The sequence below is a fragment of the Peromyscus californicus genome, unplaced genomic scaffold (assembly GCF_007827085.1).
Source record: "Peromyscus californicus insignis strain IS unplaced genomic scaffold, ASM782708v3 Scaffold_16__1_contigs__length_79575227, whole genome shotgun sequence".
NCBI lineage: Eukaryota > Metazoa > Chordata > Mammalia > Rodentia > Cricetidae > Peromyscus > Peromyscus californicus.
Genome location: NW_026294458.1, coordinates 60,138,466 through 60,162,920, shown reverse-complemented (window position 1 = coordinate 60,162,920; position 24,455 = coordinate 60,138,466). Strand labels below are relative to the sequence as shown.

At 41.2% G+C, this 24,455-nt stretch overlaps 1 protein-coding gene across 2 annotated transcripts; it reads left to right on the top strand.

The window, feature by feature from the left end:
• The first annotated feature begins 5,935 nt into the window (after positions 1–5,935).
• On the top strand, positions 5,936–24,400 carry Btg3 (BTG anti-proliferation factor 3). 2 transcript variants are annotated; one of them, XM_052741031.1, is made up of 5 exons: positions 5,936–6,127; positions 9,480–9,658; positions 14,359–14,496; positions 18,897–19,104; positions 23,727–24,400. In XM_052741031.1, the coding sequence occupies exons 2-5, from the start codon at positions 9,486–9,488 to the stop codon at positions 23,964–23,966; spliced, it is 759 nt and encodes a 252-aa protein (XP_052596991.1). In that variant the 5' UTR covers positions 5,936–6,127; positions 9,480–9,485; the 3' UTR covers positions 23,967–24,400. The 2 variants fall into 2 exon arrangements, with proteins under 2 accessions (XP_052596991.1, XP_052596992.1); XM_052741032.1 differs by lacking the exon at positions 5,936–6,127 and adding an exon at positions 6,436–6,457.
• Positions 24,401–24,455: the final 55 nt, after the last annotated feature.

The window sequence follows — 24,455 nt, the reverse complement described above, 5'->3', positions numbered from 1 at the left end:
TATAAGCCAAATAAACTCTCCCTTCTATAAGCTGCCTTGGTCATGGTGTTTTATCACAGCGACAGACAATTAACTAATATACCTACCTACCCTCACTTCCACAAAACTGCCTAAAAAGGTCAAATTTAAATCATGGAAGGGATTTGTTTTCCTTGTGTATGTGTGTGACTGTGTAGTGGGGAGGGGCACGAATGTGTATGCATGTGCATGAGGAGACCAGGGGACAATTTTGGCTGTCAATCTCAGGTACCATGCACCTTGTTTTTTGAAGCAGGGTCTCTCATTGTCCTGGAACTGGCCAAGAGGGGAGGCTGGCTGGCGGCCAGTGAGCCCGGGAACTCGGCCTGCCTGGCTCCATAGCACTGGGATTACAACTGTACTACCACATGGAGCTTTTCTTTTCTTTTCTTTTTCCTTTCTTTTCTTTTCTTTTTTTTTTTTAACCTAGCTTCTGGATACAGAACTTGGGTGTACCAAGTGAACAGAGCACTTTACAGATGAAGTTTGCTTTTCTAATGAATGTGTGCTATATGTGGCTCATTAAAAACTTAAGTTTTTAATCTTACTTATCATGGATCAGCATGTCTTTGAGGAAACATTATTAGTTAGCAATTGTTTTGGTAACTGATTTTATGCATTACTTTGCTGATTTAGTACTCCGTTTTTGTAACACGAATCCTAATTGGTCTCTACCGAATCCTCAGCCTGAAAGGAGGAGAGAAGTCTTGTCTCTGCGAATTCTCAGACTGAATAGCTCTAGCTTAGCCAAAAGGGGGCCCGAACTTCTGTCTCCTCCCGCCTTATATCACTTCCTTTCTCAACCTTCCTAGTGCTGGGATTAAAGGCATGTGATTCCCAAGTACTGGGATTGGTGGTGTGAGCCATCACCACCTGACTCTGTTTCTCTTTTAGACTGGATTAATTTCGTGTAGTCCAGAGTGGCCTTGAACTCACAGAGATCTACCTGCCTTTGCCTCCTGAGTGCTAGCATTAAAGGTGTGTGCCACCACTGCCTAGCCTCTATGGCTAACTCTGTGGCTGGCTCTGCCCTCTGATCTTCTGACAAGCCTTATTTGTTAGAGCATACACAAAATATCACTACCCTTTTTCTCAAACACTAGTCTAGATGTCGGCGTGAAGGGTATTTTGTAAATGTGATTTAACATTCTTAATCAGTTGCCTTAAGTAAAGGAAGTTGCCCTCAGTGATAGATCTGAGCCTCAATCAGTTGAAGGCCCAAAAAGCAAAAACTGAAGTTTCTCAAATAAGAAAGTTTGCCTTAAAGACCTTAACATAGAAATCCTAGATATAAGTTTAGGGCTCAAGTGATAATTTCAATTATTGGTGAGTTTCTAGACTGATGGCCTTATAGATTTTGAATTTTCCATCTCCCATAACAGTACAAACCAATTCTAAAAACTCCTCCCTCCCTCCCTCCCTTCCTCCCTCCCCCCCCTCTCTCTCTCTCTGTGTATATACATAGATATGTACATTTAGGCAGTACTCACTAATAAAACTGAGCTTCTTTCATGAATGGGAAAATAGGTGAGTGCTGACAGAGGATGTTAACGGTAAAAACAACCTCCTCTTCTGTCAAAAAGGGAAGATTCACATCAGGCACTTCCAAGATGAAGCTCTGCCTGAGTCCAGTGTATCTGGCCCACCTAGGCAGTACGCTTACCTAGTTCACATACTCTTCAATTTATCAATAAAGTATCTGAGAAATCTGATCCAAACATCTCCTTCTCAAAAAAGCAGGTTATGTCTAGGACCTGGCTGAGACAGTCAAGTGGGTTTAAACAGTGGATAAAACTCAAAAAAAGAGGTTGGTATGCCAAGTCTATTCTTCATTCACCCCGTGACTGTGCGACTCATGGAAGTCAGCTTTGCTGCATGATAAATGGAGAAAATAAGGACTATAATTTTTCTTTATGCTTGTATTTTTTTTAAATTACCAGTTTATTAATATTTAGAAAATCCAAGAGCAAAGGAAGCAGATTTAGTTTAATTTAGGGAAATGGCTAAATCCTAGAAAATCTTGATGAGGCGATGCTATAGTATGGATGCTCAGCCTCCCCAGAAGTCCATGAACTAATGTCATGTCCTAGGTGGGACCTAGTGGGAAGACCTTGGGACATCGCAGGCATGCCCCTAACTGTGATTGTGGGACCCTGGCTTCTTCGTTAGCTTCCTGGACATGAGGTGAGCAGTCTGCTGTACCACATGCTTGGGAAGTTGCTATTTAGCACACTTTTCAGGGGGCTAGAGCAGTGGAGTCACCTGGTCTTGGACTAGCAGCTCTGAAACTTTGAACCAAAAGGAAGCTTTTCTCCTTGGAAGTTAATTTCTTGGGTGTTTCATTACAATGATGGAACACTGGCTGCCACAAACATTTTATTTTTTAGATTTAAAAATTCTTAGATCCCCTTATTTAATCTCCAGTGATTCCCTAGGGCTATGTTGGTGCTACATAATACTGCAGAAAACTCTATTTTCAATATAAAAGAGATGGATGCATATTCGGATTCAAACTAAACACGCGGATTGAGGAGACTGCACCCGGAACAGATGTAACTCTTTTTGAAATGTAACTTTATTTTATGTCTAGGAGGAGTGTGTTGCACTGTGTGTGTGCAGTGCACTCACTATGTGTGTGCATTGCTCCTGGGCACCAAAGAGGGCATCTGAACCCCTGGAACTGGAGTGACAGCGCTTGTGAGCTGTCACACGTGTGTTAGGAATTGAACCCAGGGCCTGTGGAAGAGCAGTTACGTGCTCTTAACCTCTGGACCATCTGTCTCTCGAGCCTCAAGCCTGTTCTGATATCAGTGCAGAACTTCCCTGGGCTCAAAGAAACAACAGGTTGTCTTGTTTAAACAAAACATAACCAGAAGTTAAAGTACTACTGTTACTTAGTGAAAATGAGATTTTCAAAAGTTATTCACAGATTTGCTTAACTATGATTTCTTATTCAGAAATCACATACAATTTTCAAAAATCACACACAAACCAGAGGATGTGTGTGTGATTATCTAGCCTCAGCTCTATCAGGGTGGTTCATCTGAAAAAAGAAACCACTTGCACTAAAGCATACGGTAGTAACTAAGAACCATTTTAGTGAACATTTTGTGTTGTCTGTGAAAGAGAAACATTAATATGTTAATTGTTCACACCAGCCGTGTTTCCTTCTTAGTTCATGCAGCTATAACATAAAACCAAAGGCTGAGCGGGTTAAAAAACAGAAATTATTTTCTCACCATTCTGGAGGGTGGGACATCAAGATCCCCGTGTCTGGTGAGGGTTCACTTCCTGGTCTGCTATCTGTCCTCGGCGAGCGTCCTCTAGCAAAGAAGAAAAAGCAATCATCTCTCCACTGTCCCTTCTCACAGGGCACACATACCATTCCTAGGAAGGCTATGCTCAGAATCCAGTCACATCCTGAAGACCTCGCCTCCAAATACCATCCTTACATTGCTGAGTTATTCTAAGTAACGGTTGGTGGTGGCAACACAAATATCCACTCCAGAGCAATCCCCCTTACACACTCCCTGTGGAGGATGGTCTCATTTGACCAGAACAATTTTATTTAAACAACTATATATATTGCTATCAGAGACCAGAGGTGTCTGATCCCCTGGAGCTGGAGTTACTGGTCCAAATGTGGGTGCTGGGAATCAAACTTGGATCCTCTGTAAGAGCAGCACATGCTCTTATTGGCTGAGTCATCTCTCCAGCACTTTTATTTGTCGACTTTAGGAACTGGGAGTGGTTCTGAAGTACACAGACAGAGCTTAAAATTAAAATTACAAAAAAAAAAAAGAGGCAAGATTTTATGTCTCTGAGTGTATGTCTAGCACGATGTATGTACCTGGTGCCTGAGGTGGTCAGGACAGGACATCACCTGGAACTAGAGTTACAGGGGGTTGTTAGCAGCCATGTGGGTGATGAGAATTCAACCCCAGTCTTCTGTAAGAACAGCATGTGCTCTTAACCACTAAGCTATCTCGACACGAGCAAGTTTTGAAAAGCACAAAGGGAGCTACCATGTGGGTGAAAAGTGAGTGAGAGAAAACAGAAGTGTTTCAGACATGTTTAATACCACTGAATGTGTGAGGCTTCAAGTGTTTGCCTTTTGTTTGGGTTTAAACGAATATGGCACTTTTGTCTGAACCACGTGGGCAACAGATGAATAAAGTTCATACAGGGATTCTAGCCAGGCATGGTGGCAAAAGTCTTTAATCCCAGCACTCAGGAGGCAAAGGCAAGCAGATCTGTGAGTTTGAGGCCAGGCTGGTCTACAAAGCCAGATCCAGGGCTGTTATACTGTGTCAAAATAGAGAGAGAGAGAGAGAGAGAGAGAGAGAGAGAGAGAGAGAGAGAGAGAGAGAGGGAGGGAGGGAGGGAGGGAGGGAGGGAGGGAGGGAGGGAGAATTACAGAGAACATTAATAACAAGAAAGATTTAGAAATTTCTTGACAATTAAAAATGTTTGTAACTACCCATTTTATGAAACTGTAGAGTTAAAGGCCTATATCAGTAAAATAACCTCAAGGTGATTACTAGTTTTCAATGAAAACACTCTTAGACCATCTCCTGGACTGGCCCAAGGACTACTTATAACAGCCCCCTCTTTCAACTGAGAAGTAGCCTAGGTTATACAATCGTTGTAATGCTTCTCATCAAATAAACACATATTATACTAGTTTTATAACGGTTTGAGGGTTGTAGATTACTGGTAAAAATGATCATTTTTGAGTTGCACAAGGCTATAATCACCAACATCAATAATAAAAAGTTTAGCCATAGAATGAGGCTAACACATGTTACCAGGCCCTAGTAAACACTAAGAAATCTGGTCAAGATAAAGCTTTAACAACTAGTTCTTAAATTTGCATTTTTTTAGTCTTCTTTTAATGAGGATCTTGTGTTTTTTCCGGGCCCCTTAGACTAATCAACTGCTTTCACAACAGAACGAACACCTTGTTGCCTGTTCAGCCTCAGGGATGGAAAGAAATTGTTCCCCTTTCTTATGTGTTTAGTCAAGGCTTAAGCTTTATTCCTGGGAAGTCCTTGAGTTAAAGTGCCTCAGAAATAGAAAGTCTGACCACTCAAGGATCGCTTCGTCCATTGGGCCATCCCTGGGGCCGCCCCTTAAGTCACTGCCCAGCAGAGAAAAAAAATAAATAAATAAAAATAAAAAAACTCAACAGGAGGCTACCATGCTCAGATGGAGACACCCTCTCGGCCAGCAAAGGGCTCAGGTAAGAGTTATCTTTCACAAGCTATCTCACGTACATGGAGGGGTGGGGAGGGAGCAGCCAGTGACTTCAGGGCCCGGAAGGACGGGGAGAGCCGGCGCCAAGCTGCCCTCGGTGCTTGCCCTCGAAGCCAGGTGGAGATCGGGATGGAACTTGCCCTCGGGCAGCGGGGAGGCGGGTCGTCCTAAGGGAGGGAGGACTCGCGTGAGGAGGAGGAGGGCCTGAAGAGCCGAGAGGCTGCATCCCTCCGGGCCCCATCGCGGGAGGGCAAGGCCCTGGGCGGGAAGGGGGGGCGGGCTCCTGCTGGAAGCGCCGCCGCAGCCTCGTGCGAGCCTCGCCGTCGGAACCCAGGCCGGGAGCGCGCGCAGCCTCGGGCAGGCAGCGGGCACGCGCACGGGCTGAGTGGAGCAGGGGGGAGGGTCCAGGCGAAGCCCCGCCCCCAGAGCGCTCGCGTATTGGCTCCGCGCAGCGCCGGGCCCCGCCCACTCCCTCGCCCCTCCCTTCTTCCGGGCCCCCGAGCCCCTCGGCGCGCCGCGTCGGGACCGCGCTCGCAGGCAGGCTCGCTCATTCGCTCGCTGGCTGGCTGGCTGGCTGGCTGGGCCGCGCGCTCTGTCGCCCGCCAGTCTGGTCGGCGCGCGCTCGGCGGCGGCGGCGGCGGCGGCGGCCCGACGACTCAGCCACAGCGGCGGCAGCAGCGGCGGCAGCAGCAGCAGCAGCGCTCGCCGGACGACGAGACTCGCTCGGGGCTCGCCCTCGCGCTCAGGCTCCCCCGGCCCCGGAACGCGGTCGCAGCGGGCGAGGGTGCAGCGCCCACCCACCCACCCCCGCCCCGACACCCCCCCCCACCCCACCTCCGGAGCGGCGGCGGCGGTGAGGAGAGCGGGTCGGCCGAGGGAGACGCGGTGGCGGAGAGGAGAGCGCGGGCCTGGCATGGGAAGCGGAGGGGGCGGGAGGGGGTGGGAGAGGACGCCCGCGGCGGGGCCCAGGGCATCGGGGCAGGGAGGTCGGGACGCGCCCGCCGCCACGTCGAAAGCGGAGCGGCCGAGGGGATGGATGCGCGGCGGCGGCGGCGGCAGCGGGTCCTGGAGGGGAGGGCGACGCCTCCTCTCGGGCGCGTGCCACGTCGCCTGCCGCCGCCTCCGGGGAGGCGACCGCGGGCGTCGGGCGGGCGGGCGGGCAGGGGCGAGCCGGCTTGCACAGGTTGGACGCGGCGCGCAGGCCGTCCCCTCCGGAGTGTGTGCGTGTGTGTATGTGTGTGTATGTGTGGGTGTATGGGTGGGTGTGCAGGGGGGGGGGTCCCCACCCGTGCCGGGTTGCGGGACCCCGTGCCGGCCGCATCTGGATCCCGGGCGGGGGGTCAGGGCCGGCTCGCCGCCGCCGCCGCCGACCCCGCTTGCCGCCCCCTTCCACCTTGGCAGCGTCCACCTGGAGAAGGGACTGGTTTCGAGAAATTGCGACTGGCTTTTTGTTGTTGTTGTTGTTGTTCCCGGGGAGAGGAGGGGCGGGGTGGGGTAGGGTAGGGGTGGGGTCGGGTGGGGGGTGAGGGGGAGAAACTACAAAGTTCTAAACTCCTAGAAGGCCGGGCTCGTGGAACAAAGTAGAACTTGAGGAGCAGCCGCCGCGGTGACGACGTCCCGGGATGACGTCACCAAGCGGTGTTGAAAATGGGAGCTTGGGGGGGGGAGTGTGGGTGGCACTAGAGGCTTCAGGTCTGATGGGTCCCTCCCGTGGTGGCCCCCCCCCCCCGGGCTTTAGACCTCCCTCTTTTTTGCCTTTGGTGCTCCTGGAACACGGATAGAAGGGGGGGTTAATTTTCCAGTCATCATTCCTTCAAACCGAAAAATAAATAAGTCCGTATGACTCATCTTCTCTTACAAACCAAAAGCAACCACTAAGTGGTTCTTTCCTTCCTTTTTTTTTTTTTTTTTTTTTTTTTTTTTTTTGATACGAAATGGAGCAAATAAAAGCAAATCCCCAAACTCTGTTATGTGGCACATACTGGCCGAATTGATGAATGAGAATGCTCTAGGAATCAGTCCATTTCTTTCCTGTAAGCCTTTCGTTTTGTTGGGGGAGTGGAGCTTCTGTCGTTCCACCAAGCAACTTTCTTGCCCAAAGTGTGTATTCAGTGCCGGTGGGTTTTCTGTTCCGTCATAGGTGCTACACATGAAGTATAAATGAAGCTTCATAAAGTGGGACATGCCTCACATTTCTCAGGAGAGGGGAGGTTGTACGGCAGTTGTAGTAGACTGAAGTTCTGTGTGCCCACACACTGTTCTGTGAGGATTCCATCCACCAGTCGGTGATAGCAGTAGGTGAATTTGGCGTTCTGAGAGTCCAAGAGGAAGGTTTGGGTATCTTATCTTCCCATGCAGGATCAGAGTGAGCGTGGCTGCCAGGACACAGCTCAGATAACTATATAGAATTTGTTTCACAGTGAGGTCCCTTGTTTGCATTTGCATTAGACAAGAAACTTAAAAGAGCAGTTTGAGAAAAGAAAGCTGATGAAAGAACCAGGTGTTCCTGAGTTTTTGTCGTTGTTTCTGATTTGTTCGAACCGACTGTTGTTAAGCTAGTTCGCAGTTACAATCAGTACAGTAGGGCCTGTCATTGGCGCCCAGAAAGATGCTGTTACTTAGGAAATGCTGCATCTGAAGATCTCCAAGTTACTTTCATCTGCCAAATGAATGAGCTCATCTCAAAGCATATATGTATTCAAAACAACCCTAGAACAGCCTTTGTGGATTAATCAATGACAAATCAGATTTTCTATTTTAAGAGTCCTTGGTGCAGCTCCAAAACGTGACTGATTATTTAATTTTTTGAGTGATCCTGAATTTATGTTCTGTTGACTATGTTTGAATACTCACTATTTTGTCTAAACTTTTTAGGAAAATATATATGTTCCTGAAAGAGTATATACAAAATACTCAGTGCAGGAAAAAAAAAAAACATTTTAATGTGTAACAGCTTTATTGAATTGAAGTCTAATTCATATATACAACTCATCCATTTGAAATAAAGAAGTGCTCCTGGCATAGTCAGAGTTGTAAGCCAGGACAGTACTCAGTTTTAGAATACTTTTAGCACAGCAGAAAATTAACCTTGGACCTACCAGAAGTTTTCCTCCTGGTCCTCCACGCCTCCTGCCTCTAGGCCACTCAGTCTGTTTACTCTCTGTGTAGACGTACCTGTTCTGGACATTAAAATGAGGGAAATCTCAGTATGTGGTATTGTGTGCTGCTGCTTTGCCTTTTCATGGTGTGTGTGTATATGGTTCTCCCATCTGGTGCCACATGTTAAGACTTCATCCCTTGTAATTGCCAGTTCCATTGTTTGTGTATACCATACCTTGTTCCTCATTTGGTGGGTATTTGGAATGTTTCTACTTTGTAGCTGGTATGAATAGTGCTGTCATGGACATATCTGTACATGTTTTTTGTGGGGGCATATGGTTTTGTTTTCTTGGGCTTCTAGCAGAATTACTGGAAATGTCTTAGCTCTTTAACCTTTAGAGAGAACTACAAATCTTCTCCAAAATGAATCTCTAGTACTCAATTTTAATGATTTTTTTCTTTACTTTTTGTGTGTATGGGTGTTTTGCCTGCATGTATGTATGGCCACCATATGTGTGCCTGGTACCCTGGAAGGTTAAAAGCTCCCCACCCCGCACTGGAGTTAGAGATCGTTATTAACTAGCATACAAATCCTCTGCAAGAGGAGCAAGTGATCTTAACTGTTGAGCCACCTCTCCAGCCCTGAGTACTGGATTTTCAAATGGACTCTTCTGTTTTCCATTTCAAATCATCTCACCGAATTTGTAATTTGAGTTAGAGTTTGACTTATTTAGTAAAACTGGTGTAGTATCTATTACAGTGATTCTTTTGGGGTGTTATTTGGTTTTATTTTAGTCATCAGAAGCAATGTGATGTGTTCTTCACTGAACTACTACTTAAAACTGAGTAGTAGGAATCCCAGTAGTATTTCCTAATAGGTCTCTGTGGATGAAAAAACATTAGTGATTATTACTGGACATGTATACAAGGTAAAATTGAAAGGAGAGGGGAAAGCTGTAAGGGGGCATATTGTACAGAACTTTATTTTCCTGCGCGCGCACGTGTGTGTGTGTGTGTGTGTGTGTGTGTGTGTGTGTGTGTGTGTATTTGTTGTTGCTGATGTTTGGATTTGTGTTTTGTTTTTAAGAACACTTTGGTCTTTACAGGGAAAAATGAAGAACGAAATTGCTGCTGTTGTCTTCTTTTTCACGAGGCTGGTTCGAAAACATGACAAGTTGAAAAAAGAAGCAGTTGAGAGGTTTGCTGAGAAATTGACTCAAATACTTCAGGAGAAATATAAAAATCACTGGTATCCAGAAAAACCATCAAAAGGACAAGCCTACAGGTAAAGAGTTAGATTGGATGGTTGAATTGGACTAAGTGAAGATCAATTTGTGTAATGGCTACAAGGCCAGAAGACTAAAGGTTTAGAACATTGTGCCTATTATGATTTTATCTGCAAAATACAAAACTCTGGGGTGTTGTGGTATTTTCTTGTTCATTTTAAAGTACAAAGGTTTGCTGATGGATCCTATTGCTTAGTCTTGGGAAGCCAGAGCTCTAGATTCGTCAGTTTGTTTCTTGTGCCTACGCTGGCTCCTGTCCAAGTACACTTTGTTGTTCTCGTGGGTACTTACGATTTTTCACAAATCTAAAGGATTCCTAATCTCTTCTTAATGAGCATGATAATTAAGAGTTGAGGGAAATTAGTCGCATTGTATCTAAAGGTAAAGTACATACGGTATGTTCTTTTGAAGAAGGCAGTGGTGGCACACCCCTTTAATCCTGGCACTCAGGAGGCAGAAGCAGGTAGATCTCTGAGTTTGAGGCTGACCTGGTCTATAGAGCAAGTTCAAGGACAGCCAGGGTTACACAGAGAAACCCTGTCTGGAAAAACCAAAAAGAAAAGAAAAAGGTAAAATAAGATAATCAGACAGAGCCAAACATAGTGGCACACGCCTCTAATCTTAGCACTCCAGAGGCAGAAGCTGGTGGGATTTCTGTGATTTCAAGGCTAGTCTGGTTTACATAGTCCCAGGACACCTAAGGCTATATCGAAAGACCCTGTCTCAATAAACAAACAGAAGAAGATAATTGGCATAACATGTTTTTGACCTTTCCGATGATGATCTCATTTATATTCTCTCCTTTGTGTCATAAGCCAGTTGAAGGTACCTCACCTGTGTACTTCAGGTGATAAATACTGGCTTGGGGATTTTAAATCAAGTCTTGAATGACACCAGGTTTTCGTGAGCTCGTGTCCACCATAGTCTCAGCACTAGGAAGGAAGACAGTGTCTACTTGGAACTGCCTTGTACTCTGATTGTAAGTTACACGTACAGCTAGAAGAGCAGCCTTTTCTTTAAGCTGTATAAGAAAAACATGCCCCGGCATGCTCACTTTGGTATAGACCTATCTACTGAGAAGCCAAATAAGTCATTTCCTAAAACTAGCTGTCATACCATAATGGAGATTGTGGACGTGGCTCAGAATTTAAAGGGCAACACTGGTTAACTGGTGACAGATAACTACAGAAATACTCTTTTATTTGTTCACGTTTGTTGTCCCTACCTTTGGTCCCACAGACCAGTACTTAGGAGGTCATCCATAAGAAGGTCTTCTTGGTTAGCACTTAAAGTACAGAGCTACTTGAGAGATAGATCCAAGACTGAAGTGACAGCTGCAGTTCTTAGTGTTTGTTGTTTAGTTCTGGCTTAAAGCCAGCTGGGGTGTGATAGTCTGATGACAGAATAAGCCGAGGTAGTTTCTGTACTGTTTCCTCATTTTTACCCAAGTTTCCTAGTAAATTGGTCAATATTATGAATACAAGTAGGCATGTAGCAGTAAGTTAAAAATGTTTTTCTACATTTTATACAAATGAGATATTTGTAGAGGACAGTTTGGCAATATAAGACCTATAAAAATATTTATATTCTGAACATTAATTCTCAGAATTTAATCTGAAACATAATCAGAAATGCAGACAAATATAGATGAATACAAAAGTCTCTTACATTTTTTTTTTTTTTTTTTTTTTTTTTTTGGTTTTTTCGAGGCAGGGTTTCTCTGTAGCTTTGCGCCTTTCCTGGGACTCACTTGGTAGCCCAGGCTGGCCTCGAACTCGCAGAGATCCGCCTGCCTCTGCCTCCCGAGTGCTGGGATTAAAGGCGTGCGCCACCACCGCCCGGCTTCTTACATATTTTAATTGTCAAAAAATTTAAAAGAACCATCAGCATTAAGTAAATAATATACTATTTTCATGTAACTTTTACAATCTTGCATATAAAGAACAGTTAATAGAAAAGTAGTCCCAGTGTGTAGGGTAAAAAAAAAAAAGCATAAAAATACATAATGTACCTAAATTTGTTAAAACAAACTTTGCATTATATCTGATTTTAAAGCTCAGCTTCTTCATCACTCTTGTGATTACGATGTGTAAACATGAAGATGTGTAAACCGTCTCAACTGCCTTGTACTTGGTGCATGGAACTTGAATAACCTGTGGAACATTAGAATCCGAAGGATGGGTCCATCTAATAAAAAAGATGAAGCAACATCTTACAGACCATAAAATAATTTTTTACTCTGAATTTGTTATTTTTAGTAGTGCAATTAAGAAATGATAAGGGGGAGTTGGGTGGTGATAACACACACCTTAATCCCAGCATTTGGGAGGCAGAGGCAGGCAAATCTCTGAGTTAGAGGCCAGCCTGGTCTACAGATTAAGTTCTAGGACAGCCAGGGCTGTGACACAGAGAAACGCTTTCAATAAATAAATGAATGGAAAAGTTTGCCAGGTGGTGGTAGTGCACACCTTTAATCCTAGCACTCCAGAGGTGGAGGCAGGCGGATCTCTGAGTTTGAGGTCAGCCTGGTCTATGAGTGAGTTCCAGGACAGTCTTGAAAAACAAAAGAAAACAACAAAAAAAAGAAATGATAGGGAACTGTGGTTGAGCTTTGAGAGAGGGTTTTTGTAGGCTGTAAATCATACACACTAGGCAAGCACACCATTTCTAAGCTATACATGAACTTTGGAGTTGTTAGCCAGAATCTGAAGTCTAGATTCACTGGTGTGTGATACTGGACAAGTTCCTCAACTACCTCCTTTTTTCCCTTACAAGGTTAAAATAATAGCTAGGTCATGAAATTACAAAACAAAAAACAGTTGATAGGAAGCTGTCTATTGCATAGTATGTGATCAAAAAGAATTACTATATTCTAGAAATATGTATTATTAGTTGTTGTCTTATGAGAACTTTTTTTAGTGAAGATTAAAATCAGCTAATGAAACAGCTTAACTTTAAAAACTAAATATCACAGCCTTTAATCCCAGTACTCAAGAGACAGAGGCAGGCGGATCTTTTTGAGTTCAAGGCCAGCCTTGTCTATAAAGCAATTCCAGGATAGCCAGGGCTACACAGAGAAACCCTGTCTCCAGGAAAAAAAAGAAAAAAAAAAAAAACAACTAAGTATCACATTGGTACTATACCAGGAATTGAAACACTGGTTGAGTGGTCTTTTGTTAGTTACAGAATTTATCGCTCTTATTATTGGGTGCTTGGAATTGAGCCCAGTAACATAGAAACTCAAGCAATTGCTGTACTACTGAGCTATCTATATCCACTGCATCCTAAAGGCAGATTATAATGGGTGGTCATTGTCAGTTCACTTCTGTGTCCATACTCCATGTCTTCAGTTATGGTAGAGAAGTGAAACACTTTATCTAAGCTTTTACCCAGTGGATAAATTCTAGGAGGAGTACTAATGCCAGATTGTTGTGGGTGAGTCTTGATTGAAAGATTGAAAGCAATAAAATACATTTCATATTTTCTCTCTTTTTTTTTTTTTTTCTTTTTTCTTTTTTTCCGGAGCTGAGAACCGAACCCAGGGCCTTGCACTTGCTAGGCAAGTGCTCTACCACTGAGCTAAATCCCCAACCCCATATTTCATATTTTCTATTGTAGCTACTGTTTTTCCTCTTAAGCAGAATGCATGTTTTAAGGTACATTTTTGCATTCATGATACTCTTTAGTCACTTGGCAAAAACTTAAATTTTTTTTTTTTTTTTTTAGTACAGTACAAGGGGGCAACAGGTTAGGCGATGAGTAGGATGCTGCCTACACTGCTAGCTATATTTTCTACATTCCACTGGTGAACGTGGCATTTCCTAGGTTAAAATGTAACAGGCTTTATTAATTTTCAATTTTCACTAACTTATTTTGGCAACTTAGATAAAAGAAAGTCCTGTGTAACACAAGTTACATCAAATGAAGTAATGTTTTAGGATTATTAATAACTATGTGATATGCATGGTTCTATTGTCCTTGAATAATTACGTTTGAGACAATTATAGATGAAGTAAAAGCTGTCTCCCTTAGGATTTCACGTTTTTACCTGGAATGTAAAATAGTAGCAATAAAACTTGTCACAAAAAAGTTCCAGTAATATTTAAGGCACTGGTTGGAGTGTTTTATTAGTTCCAGATTTTATCAGCTTAGTCTGCAAAACTCTGCAATGTCAGGGCTGGGGAGATACCTCAGTTGGTTGAGTACTTACCTAACATGAAGCTTAGGGTTTCAGCTCCTGCATTGTAATAAAGCGGGTGTGAGGGTTCATACCTCTAATCCCAGCATTTGAGAGGCAGAAGTGAGAGTATATCACAAGTTCCAATAACATTCAGCTCCGTAGCAAGTTTGAGGTCAGCCTGGGATACATGAGACTCTTGTTCCCCCCACCCCTCCAAACTGTTAAGAGTTCTAAGTTCTAACCATTTTGGTCTCTGCTTATTTGATGTCTATGCACTGTTTAGTGGTCTCTGATAACTTAGGGGACTGGTGCTTGCTCTGGGCTCACACAGGTACTTTCTTCTGTTTTCACCAGGCTGGGCAGCCTTCATACTGCCTCTCTTGCCTGAAGTTCACACTTAAGAATCTCCCAGGTTCTCCATCAGGGAATTTTGTTATCATTCACTTTCTCATATATTGATAGAGAAGATTTATGATGAGATTCAATTCTAGCTATTAATCTAATTCTGTTTTGTTGTAGATGCATTCGTGTCAATAAGTTTCAGAGAGTTGATCCAGATGTCCTGAAAGCCTGTGAGAAGAGCTGCATTTTGTACAGCGACCTGGGCTTGCCCAAAGAGCTCACACTCTGGGTGGATCCATGTGAGGTGTGCTGTCGGTGAGTCTTCATGTTTAGCAGCTGAACCGATTTTACCAAACTTCCTCCTGTGTGTCCCGTCTATGTGTCTACAGCCAGGAGCTGGCAGCCTGGCTTTCTCAGAAGAGCTTTATGAAGTTAACCCTCTGAAGGTGGTGGTAAGGGGGTGGGAATCTATTTTATACCATGAAGAACTCAGAACAAGGTTTTCCTGGAACCTTGCCAAGGATTTTACTAACACCAAGAGGTGCAGACCTTAGGCACCTATCACTGTTTCACTCATGTGACTGGCACACCCCTTTCTTCAAGTTAGGAGAAGCTGATTCTAAATAAGTAGGGCAGTGACCTGTAGTTGGTCTCCATCTCTGCCTCGTTTCTGTTTTCAGATGTTTTAGTAACATTCTAAAGATTGTATTCTCATAATAGAAATTACTTCTGCCATCTCAAACAACTGTAGAAGGCTGGTAGATGTGAAATCTACTTAAACTTTTAATAAAAAACATTATGTAAAGTAGGCACTTGTGAAGTTTTGAGAAGTTAAAGCAACATTCTTTAGGTAGTTCAAAGGGTAATAAGAGAGAAGAAATTGTAAGCAAATTACAGCATAGTATTATTTGTGCCATATTAGAAACTTCACAAAATAGTGTTAAGTGGCACAAAGAGAAAAAGACTGCTGAGTGGGTGTTACTTGAGCTGCTATGTGAAGGGTGGATTGAGGGTAACTAGGTGACAGGGTAGGGAAGCTGGTTTTCTCCAGGAAGAAGCAGCAGGATCAACTAGTAGCATGAACTCCCACGGTTTTCCTATGATGGTGCCCATGGGGAGTTTCTCTTTATTTTGAAAGTACAATTCTGTTGGCCTCTCCATTGATTATAGTGAAGTTGCTTTTTTGATATGAATCTAGCTATATACTATAGAGATGGTCACAGCCTTTAACCTCATCTGTAATGAAGATAAGTAATACTAAAAAAATACATGTGTATTCTAAGTTTTATCAGGAAAACCCCAGTGACTTCTTGATATAAGGGTATTGCCTTGGAAAACTGGGGAGGTACAGGTTCATGAAAGCAGAGCTTTTTCAACATTGTTTTGTTTGTGAAAAGAAGACTAAGCTTTGTCAAGTTTTGATCAGAGACAGTCAAGACAGTTTTAACTGTGGGATTGAGTAAGAACTCAGTGTTATTTGGGTGTTACTATGGAGACTTTACCCACTGAAATCCTGCTAAAGACCCGAGTTTACACGAAATGAACCATCACAGTGTCACTGAGATGGACAGCCAATCCCTCCTAATCTTGAGTCAGTACTGACAACTGCTTAAAGTTATATCAGCAATAACCTTATCAGATTTATTCCAAGCCTGGCGGTGGTGGTGCACGCCTTTAATCTCAGCACTTGGGAGGCAGAGGCAGGCAGATCTCTGAGTTCAAAGTCAGCCTGGTCTTCAGAGCAAGTTCCAGGACAGACCCCAAAGCTACACAGAGAAACCCTGTCTCCAAAAAAAAAAATTATTCCTAATATCAGATGTTACAAACTTTACAGTCTTTGATATGTGCAGGATCTTTGTGTGTGTATAACTGGCATAAACCCCATTGTTTGAACTCTCTCAATCGCTTGTGTTATTTCCTTCAGTTTCTTTCCATAAAGACCTCTACATTCTTAATGCTAGACATAGTTCTTACACAGGATACATTGTGTATGGGCTTTGCCTGAATGTATGTCTATGCACTGTGTGCATGCTGGTGCCTAAGAAAACCAGAGAAGGGCAATGGAACCTTGGAACTGGAGTTACTGATAGTTGTAAGGCTCTATATTGTTGCTGGGAATTGAACCCAGGTCCTCTGGAAGAGCAACAAGTGATCTTAACTGCTGAGCCCTCTCTTCAGCCCTTACATTTCACTCTCTACTCTGCCCCCGTAGCCCCCATATACTACTGGATATACTGCTCCCATCCCCCACCACACACACAAGGTTTCTTTGTGTAGCTCTGGCTGTCTTGGATCTCCCTCTGTAGACCAGGCTGGCCTCAAACTCACAGAGGTCCGAGTGCTGGGGTTAAAGGCAAAGGTATGTGCCACCATGCCCAGCTGGGTAGTTCATTCTTAATAATGCCAGATAATAAAAACCTACTCTTGTTTTATCATATTAGTTTATTTTCAGTACCTACTAATAGGTTTATATATGATCATGATTTTTCCCCAAACTGGCTACTGTGTAGAGCTGTTTTGTTCTTTGTCTTTTTCTTTCTGAGATAAGGCCACAGGTCAGTATCAATGCTTTGTAGATCAGGATGGTCTCAAACTCAGATCAACATGCCTCTGCCTCTACCATGCTGGAATTAAAAGCATGAGCCACCATGCCCGGTATGTTGTTGCTTTTTTTAAACAGCTAATACAAATTAGCTTAACATTGTAGTGTATACACCCTGATAACAGAACCCTTCCAAAGAACATAACAATCTGATCTATGTGAGTTAATAGAGAACATTGAGATAAGGAAATGTGTTTTGGAACCCAAACTGGAAAGATAAACGTTCTGAAAATTAGAACTGTGCTGATGTAGTAGATATATAATTGAAATATATCTGTCTTCAAAAACAGTAACTTGGGGCTGAAGAAATAGTTAATAGCATGTACTACTTTTCTAGAGGACTCCTTTGGTTCCTAGTACACATGTAAGGTAGCTCAGAACCAACTTAAGCCTCCAGAGGATGTGGTGTTTCCAGCATTCAAGGGGACCAGCACTCTTTGAACATACACACAAACGTATACATAATTAAAATTAAAAATAAGAAATAACACATTGGTATACTTGAGGCCAAGGTGCTATAATAAAAATTGAGATGTGTTTAGAGAGAGCATTCTTCCTTGTCATATAGAATAACATAGAACTTAGTAGGTTATCACTTGGTGAAATATTTGAAGATACATAATAAATAATAGATTTTTTTTCCTATGAAGAGAAGTCTAAGAATAGCTGGCAACTTTATCTGTTCAGTATTATTTTACAACTTTAATGTAATATCTACAATCTTTTTCTGTTAAGGAGCATTAGATAAGTATCGATTTGTTTCATAGTAACTAAATTAGCCTTGATATTTTAGCAATACATCGAGATAGAAAGTTTAAAAGTTGTCCATTACTAATTCTCATAAGGAGTTAACTGTATATTCTTAATGTTACAGTAATGTAGCCAGTAGTTTCATTTAGTATGAAGCCCTCATTCCAAAATACTACAAAAACAAAGATGTGCAGTTTAATTGGTTATTAAAGAGAGCTGAGTTAGTTAATACAACAGGTCCTTCAATTATTATATGCATGCCTTTGTAGTAGATTTCTGTTTCTACAAAGGCAGTAATTTATTCTCTTTCTGGTTTCCCTGAATTTTAACTCTACTAGTGGGGGAAAAAAATGAAGATGTGCTTCAATTTCACATTTTAAGTAAATGTGAAATTATATATACTACATGTATTCTGTGTTATGAGTAACTCATCCAAACTGCTAGGCACTTTAAATTCAGAATTGCTGGATTGAGCTGGAGAGATGGCCCAGAAATACCTCTGGCTTCCTCATTCTCATAGGAAACTAAGGCCCAAAGAGATTTGGTGGGTGCATTTGGTCACACTAGCTTCAAGGCTCATGATTTTTCTGTCTCAGCTTACAAAGTGCTAGGATCAGTGGCCTCTTAAAAAGTTTTTTAAAGGTGATCAGTTTTTCTATAAATCTCAATAACGTAATATAATTCAAGCAAATCTCCTTTATTATCTTCATCATTTTCCCTTTAATTTTATTAATTGTCAGAAATCTTTTGTCTGAATGTAAATTTAAAAAACACAGGCCTTAGCAGGGTGGTGGTGACATACATCTTTATTCCCAGCAATCAAATCTCAGCACTCAGGAGGTAGAGGCAGGTGGATCTCTGTTAGTTCAAGGCCAGTATAGTCTACAAAGTGAGTTCCAGGACAGCCAGGATTACACAGAGAAACCCTGTCTCGAAAAACAAAAAATAACACCTCCCCACCCACTCTCCAAAAACCCCACAGGCCCTGTCAAAGTAAATATAGGAAATTTCTAGTTGATTTTGGACAGTGGCCATTTAGAAATAGATTAGAAAAAAATCTTAATATATAGAAATTGTCATTGATACATACAAAACATAATAAAAAGATAGATCCCTTGTGATGTTTCAGACACTTTTTGTTTGATGTCAGTAGAGAAGAATATAGCCACTTTTATTTATACTTCAATAGACGAGCTATAAGAAAATTACAACCTACTTGTGCTTTGGATATTAAATGTGCACAGTCAGTTCTGGGATGGTTCCTTTATTGCTGTGGAACAGTGGCATGACCAGACCTGTTTAATTATTTTTACAAACGTTTCTTGCTTTTTATATGATTTGTAAGTTTTTTATGTATACCTAGGTATGGAGAGAAAAACAATGCATTCATCGTTGCCAGCTTTGAAAATGAGGATGAGAACAAGGATGAGATTTCCAAGAAAGTTAGCAGGGCTCTTGATAAGGTGACCTCTGATTATCATTCAGGATCCTCCTCTTCAGATGAAGAAACAAGCAAGGAAGTGGAAGTGAAACCAAGTTCAGTGACTGCAACACCAAGCCCCGTGTACCAGGTAACCATGGGACACTTCCTGTTACTGGACATTAGCAGGTTACAGCTACTCCAGCTAGCCACGCTATGCCTGCCAAGGATTCTGTTGAGTATTCTGAATCTCAGCTCTTCCCTTTTACACACACACACACACACACACACACACACACACACACACACACACACACACACACACACACGAAGCTGCTTCTCTGAGATGCAAATTGGCATTCTGAGTCAGTTTATCAAAAGTACTCCCCTCCTCAGGGGCTGGAGATATGGCTCAGAGGTTAAGAGCACTGGCAGCTCTTCCAGAGGTCATAAGTTCAATTCCCAGCAGCCACGTGGTGGCTCACAGTCATCTATAATGAGGTCTGGTGCCCTCTTCTGGCTTGTAATGCAGACAGAACACTGTATACATAATAAATAAATAAATCTTAAAAAAAAAAAAAAGTACTCCACTCCTCAGTAACTAAAATAAGTATTTTTTTAAAGAAATATGCTGTCCTCCAAAAGAGAATTCATAATAAATATTCCTGATTATATTAAAAAGTCCTTTTATTTTAAAAAAAATCACCAATAACTTTTTAAAATATTTTAATATTTCATTTATATATTTAGGTTAATTGTCTTATTCCCTTTTTCCATCATTAAAGATAAATTTTACTGAATTATATTTTGGTTAGTTTTTTATATAAAAATGAAAAGAAAGTCATCCTTACTGCTCTACCCATGGAGCATCATATAGCAAATGCATTTACATTACAGATTCATTTACTTTATATATTAAAAAAATGTTTACTTTCTAGAATTTTGACTAGCAATAGTCTTTAACAAAAGGAAAACAAATATTTTCAGTCAGACATTTATATAGATGTTTTGAGCTTTATTCTCTATATGTACTTTATATTTTTAGTATATTTTAAAATGTACCTTCATTTATTAGTCTAAATTAGATGTAACTTAACATGCCAAGTTTATGGTAAGATCAGTGTTAGCGTGATACAAAAACTTGTACCTAATAAGAGTCTTTTGAGTATGAAAAACTAAACTTCCAAATTCGTATGATATAATGATATTTCCTGATTGAAATGTAATTTCTCCCTCTCTTGTTTATTTTTCCTTGGATTGACAGGAAGGATAAAAAAGATTATCACATATTGGAAGTATATGTCTATACTTTAACACAGGCTTCCTTTCTACAAAACTTTTCTTTTAGGAGAAGGTTTCACTGTGTTAGCTCTAAATGGGCTGGAACCAACTACATAGACCAGACTGGTCTAGACTCACCTGCCTCTCTGCCCGCTGGGTGCTAGGATTAAAGACATGTGCCACCACATTCAGCAAAACTGTTTTTAGAAAATAATTTATTAAAGCTATAAAAAAAAAAAAACAACTTGCAAATACAAACAGTAAAATGTTTAACAGTGCCAGGTAGTGATGGCGCAGGCCTTTAATCCCAGCACTTGGGAGGCAGAGGCAGGCGGATCTCTGAGTTCGAGGCCAGCCTCATCTACAGAGCGAGATCCAGGACAGCCAAGGCTGTTACACAGAGAAACCCTGTCTTGAAAACAAACAACAGTATAAAATAACAGTAATTTCTTCCCTCTCCTTCGGTACCCTCTCCCGTGCCCTTCCATGGAGTGCTCACCACCAGGTTTTGCTATGGTTACTCTCCTTTGCTTTTGTTTTGTTTGTGACTGCCTTTCAGGTCATTTTTCAAATCATAAATATTTAGGGCATTTTTCTCTCAGTAGGTTGCATTATATATTACAAATTACCTTTATTTATTTCCTGGAAATCATCCAAATGTGGTGATTTTATTTTTACTCAATCAAGCAAAAAATATAAGTCCCAAAGTAAACTGACTGCTGTTAATTAAGGCTTTGTGAGTAAATTGACCTTTAAGTTTAAAACCAAGTGACATTTATCTTTCCCTATTACAAAAGCCTATTAGAATAATAGGAAGATGTTAATAGATAATAATAGAAAGAAATTAAGGTATCTTACATGCTTTTTTTGGAAAACATTTCTCTTTGGCATTCCACTCCTCAACAAAACATGTCACAGGAGAAACAATACTCCTGGCTAAGCCCTTGTGTAGAAGTTGATACAGTTCTACTTTAACCTCCTGGCTATGTATCTTGACTCTGAGATGAGCGGGTTGTTTGGTAATTGGAGTAGTATTTTAAGGTATATTCTGGAAATAAGTCCTTAACATGTGGGTGTAATGAGATTTTGATTATTCATTTTCTAGTTGTTTTCTAAAGGGGGATTATCTAATAAAGACACTAACATTCATAGTTCCTGGCAGGGGAAGGTGTTTGTTCTATGGTGTTTCTAGAAATTACTCTTAGAGTCAGCTCTCAATCTTTCCCCAAAATGATCTGTGGAATCAATTCAATCAAAATCCCAAAGTTATTAACACATTGATTCTAGATTTTTAAGAAAGTAAAATTTGAGGGATGACATGAATATAAAACTATTCTATGTATCAAGATTGCTTATAGTTTAAGGATATATCCTTGGAACAAAATAGAAATTCCAGAATAGGCTCACTTTTATACATATACCCCACTCACCACTCTCACACTAGAATGCCAGAGAAATTAGAGGGTAAGTCTTGAATGGGTTCTAAAACAAGGAGGGAAAAGGCCAAAAATAGAACTAAGTGCTGCCTTGTTGTTGTTTGTTTTTTTACTCTTTTGGGGGGCCTGCCACCCAGCTCCCAAATAAATCACACATGGAAGCTTATGCTTAATTATGAATGCCCAGTCTTAGCTTAGCTTAGTTTCTAGCCAGCTTTTCTTAACTTATCCCATCTATCTTCTGCCTCTGGGCTTTTCCCGTTCTCCTACTTCTGTAAATCTTACTCTTACTCCATAGCTTGCTGTCTGGCTGGGTGGCTGGCCTCTGGAGTCCTCCTTCTCTGGCTACTTCTTCCTCTCTTCACTCTTTGATCTCTCCTCCTCCTCCACCTCCTCCTCCTCCCAAATTTTTTCTCCTATACTGTCTGCCAGCCACACCTATCCTTTCTCCTGCCTTGTTATTGGCCAGTTCTTTATTAGACCATCAGGTGTTTAAGACAGGCGCAGTAACACAGCTTCACAGAGTTAAACAAATGCCACGTAAATAAAAGTAACACACCTTAAAATAATATTCCCCAACACTGCCTAATAGTCATGCACCAAAAAATGGAGTTAAGAGAGAGTTAAGCTCTCTCTATATAAGAAAAGCTAAATTTTTAATGTTTTATATATGAAGAAATATGGAGAATTACGGTGAAAATGTCTTCCAAGAGTCACAAAAAGCATTAGAAAAATTGATTTTTAGCAAAACTAAACATTTTTAGTAAGTAACCAGAAGAAAACATTAGAAAACAAATGATCAGATCACAGAAAGTATATTCTTGTTACACAAATGTGTTAAGGACTTGTTTTCAGAATATAGTTTAAAAAAAACCCTTCAAAAGAATGAATAGGCCTGTTGGAACAGCAGGAGGATCACAAATTCACAGCCAGCTTGGGCAGGTGAGAGCCTGTCTCAGAATAAAAACTGGAAAAGAGAACTGGGGTATAGCAGTAGTACAACAGTCACCTCCTGTGCACAAGGCCTGAGGGTCTATCCTAAGCATTGCAACAATAATAATAATAGCAGTAATAATAGCAATAAAAGAAAATGACCTAATTAAGAAATAAGTAGAAGTTATAAATACTGAGCAAAAATTGCATAAATGCCAGAACGCACATGAAAATGTGTTGTATCTCATTTGTTCTCAATGAAACACAAATTAGAACACAATGAAAGCAGCTGGATCTGGATCTCATAAGGAATATAAACTGACATTTCTCCTTCTGCTCTACTAGTCAGCATTGTACTCCTTCCTAAGTACTACTAAGAAAATGTGAAAACTGCAGGGGGGTTTAGATGTGCACAGAGGTACAAATACAGAATCTTTTCAGATATGCACAAAATTGGTTCATGCCATTTGCACCATCTGAATTAGATGCTCTACAGAATTTTAACTATTAAAGAGAACATCTCACATTTAGAGGGACAGATTAGAATCAGAATCTGAAATTCATACGGTGTAATGTTCTAAGCAAAGAAGTTGAAAACTGCTGATGAGAATTTAAGCAATGTGAACTTGATGTCCCCTACCTGACTTAGAGTATGCTCTAAGATTCTTGGGCCCAAGTACTAATAAACAAGCTACAGCAGAATGATCTGAAAAGTGTTGTCGAAATACTTGGCCTCTGTCCCTAAGATTTCATTATTTTGTAGTAGACCTTGGACTGGGGCATGAAAATTTGTACCTCAAAGTTCCATGAGTGACTCCTTGCTTATCTACTTTAAAAAAACCTATTGTGTTCTTAGAAGTTACCATTCATTCTGTGTTTGCATCTTTGATACTTGAAGATTTTTAATTTAGGTTTTTCTTCATTCAGAAAGTCATGTGACCTATTAATGAGGTGTGGTTTTTCTTTCTTCACATATTTAAACCTAACCAAAGGGATGTCCCTGAGACCTACTCCTAGGATAAGTGGTAATTTGTGTTTAGTGAGCAACCTGAAACTTAGTCATTACTGAAAATGTGGATTATTTTTTCCTTTGAATTTACTCGATGCTTTTTCTTTCCTACAGATTTCAGAACTGATATTCCCACCTCTTCCTATGTGGCACCCATTGCCCAGAAAAAAGCCAGGAATGTACCGAGGGAATGGCCATCAGTCTCACTACCCACCTCCTGTGCCATTTGGTTATCCCAACCCAGGAAGGAAGAATAAAGCCTACCGTCCAATTCCAGTGACCTGGGTACCTCCTCCTGGAATGCACTGTGACCGGAATCACTGGATTAATCCTCACATGTTAGCACCTCACTAGTTCCTTTTGATTGTGGTGATGTCATGTTGAAAGAAAGGAAGAATATACCTTAAGATATACTAAAAGTTCATACTGGTAGTGAAGTTAGATGGACCAAACCATCAAACTTATTTTTATAGAAAAGTTACTGAGAATAATCTTTCTTAAAAAAGTATATATATGCACTTTAGATACATTGAAATAGTTTGAGAAACTTTATTAAAGTTAGTCAAGTGCCTGAGTTTTTACTATTGGACTTAAGTATTTATATATTGTGCATTGACTCTGTTGGATACAAAAACACTGTAGGAGTGGGCGATGTGTTCTAGCACCTTTGAGCATTTACTTTATGGAGAGTATGTAAGTTATTTATATACAAGGAAATCTATTTTATGTCATTATTTAGAAGAATTGCGTGAAATCATGTAGTTGCAAATAAAAAGTAGTTTGAGGCATGACAATGTGTGGTTTTGTTCTGTACATAAGAAAAGGAGAAGGCAGAAGAGATAC

Bases quoted from the DNA above. Each gene is read 5' to 3' on its own strand.
- Btg3 (XM_052741031.1), top strand. From the start codon at position 9,486: ATGAAGAACGAAATTGCTGCTGTTGTCTTCTTTTTCACGAGGCTGGTT. The intron at 9,659-14,358 runs GTAAAGAGTTAG...GTTTTGTTGTAG, and splicing joins TCAAAAGGACAAGCCTACAG to ATGCATTCGTGTCAATAAGT. The intron at 19,105-23,726 runs GTAACCATGGGA...TCTTTCCTACAG, and splicing joins CACCAAGCCCCGTGTACCAG to ATTTCAGAACTGATATTCCC.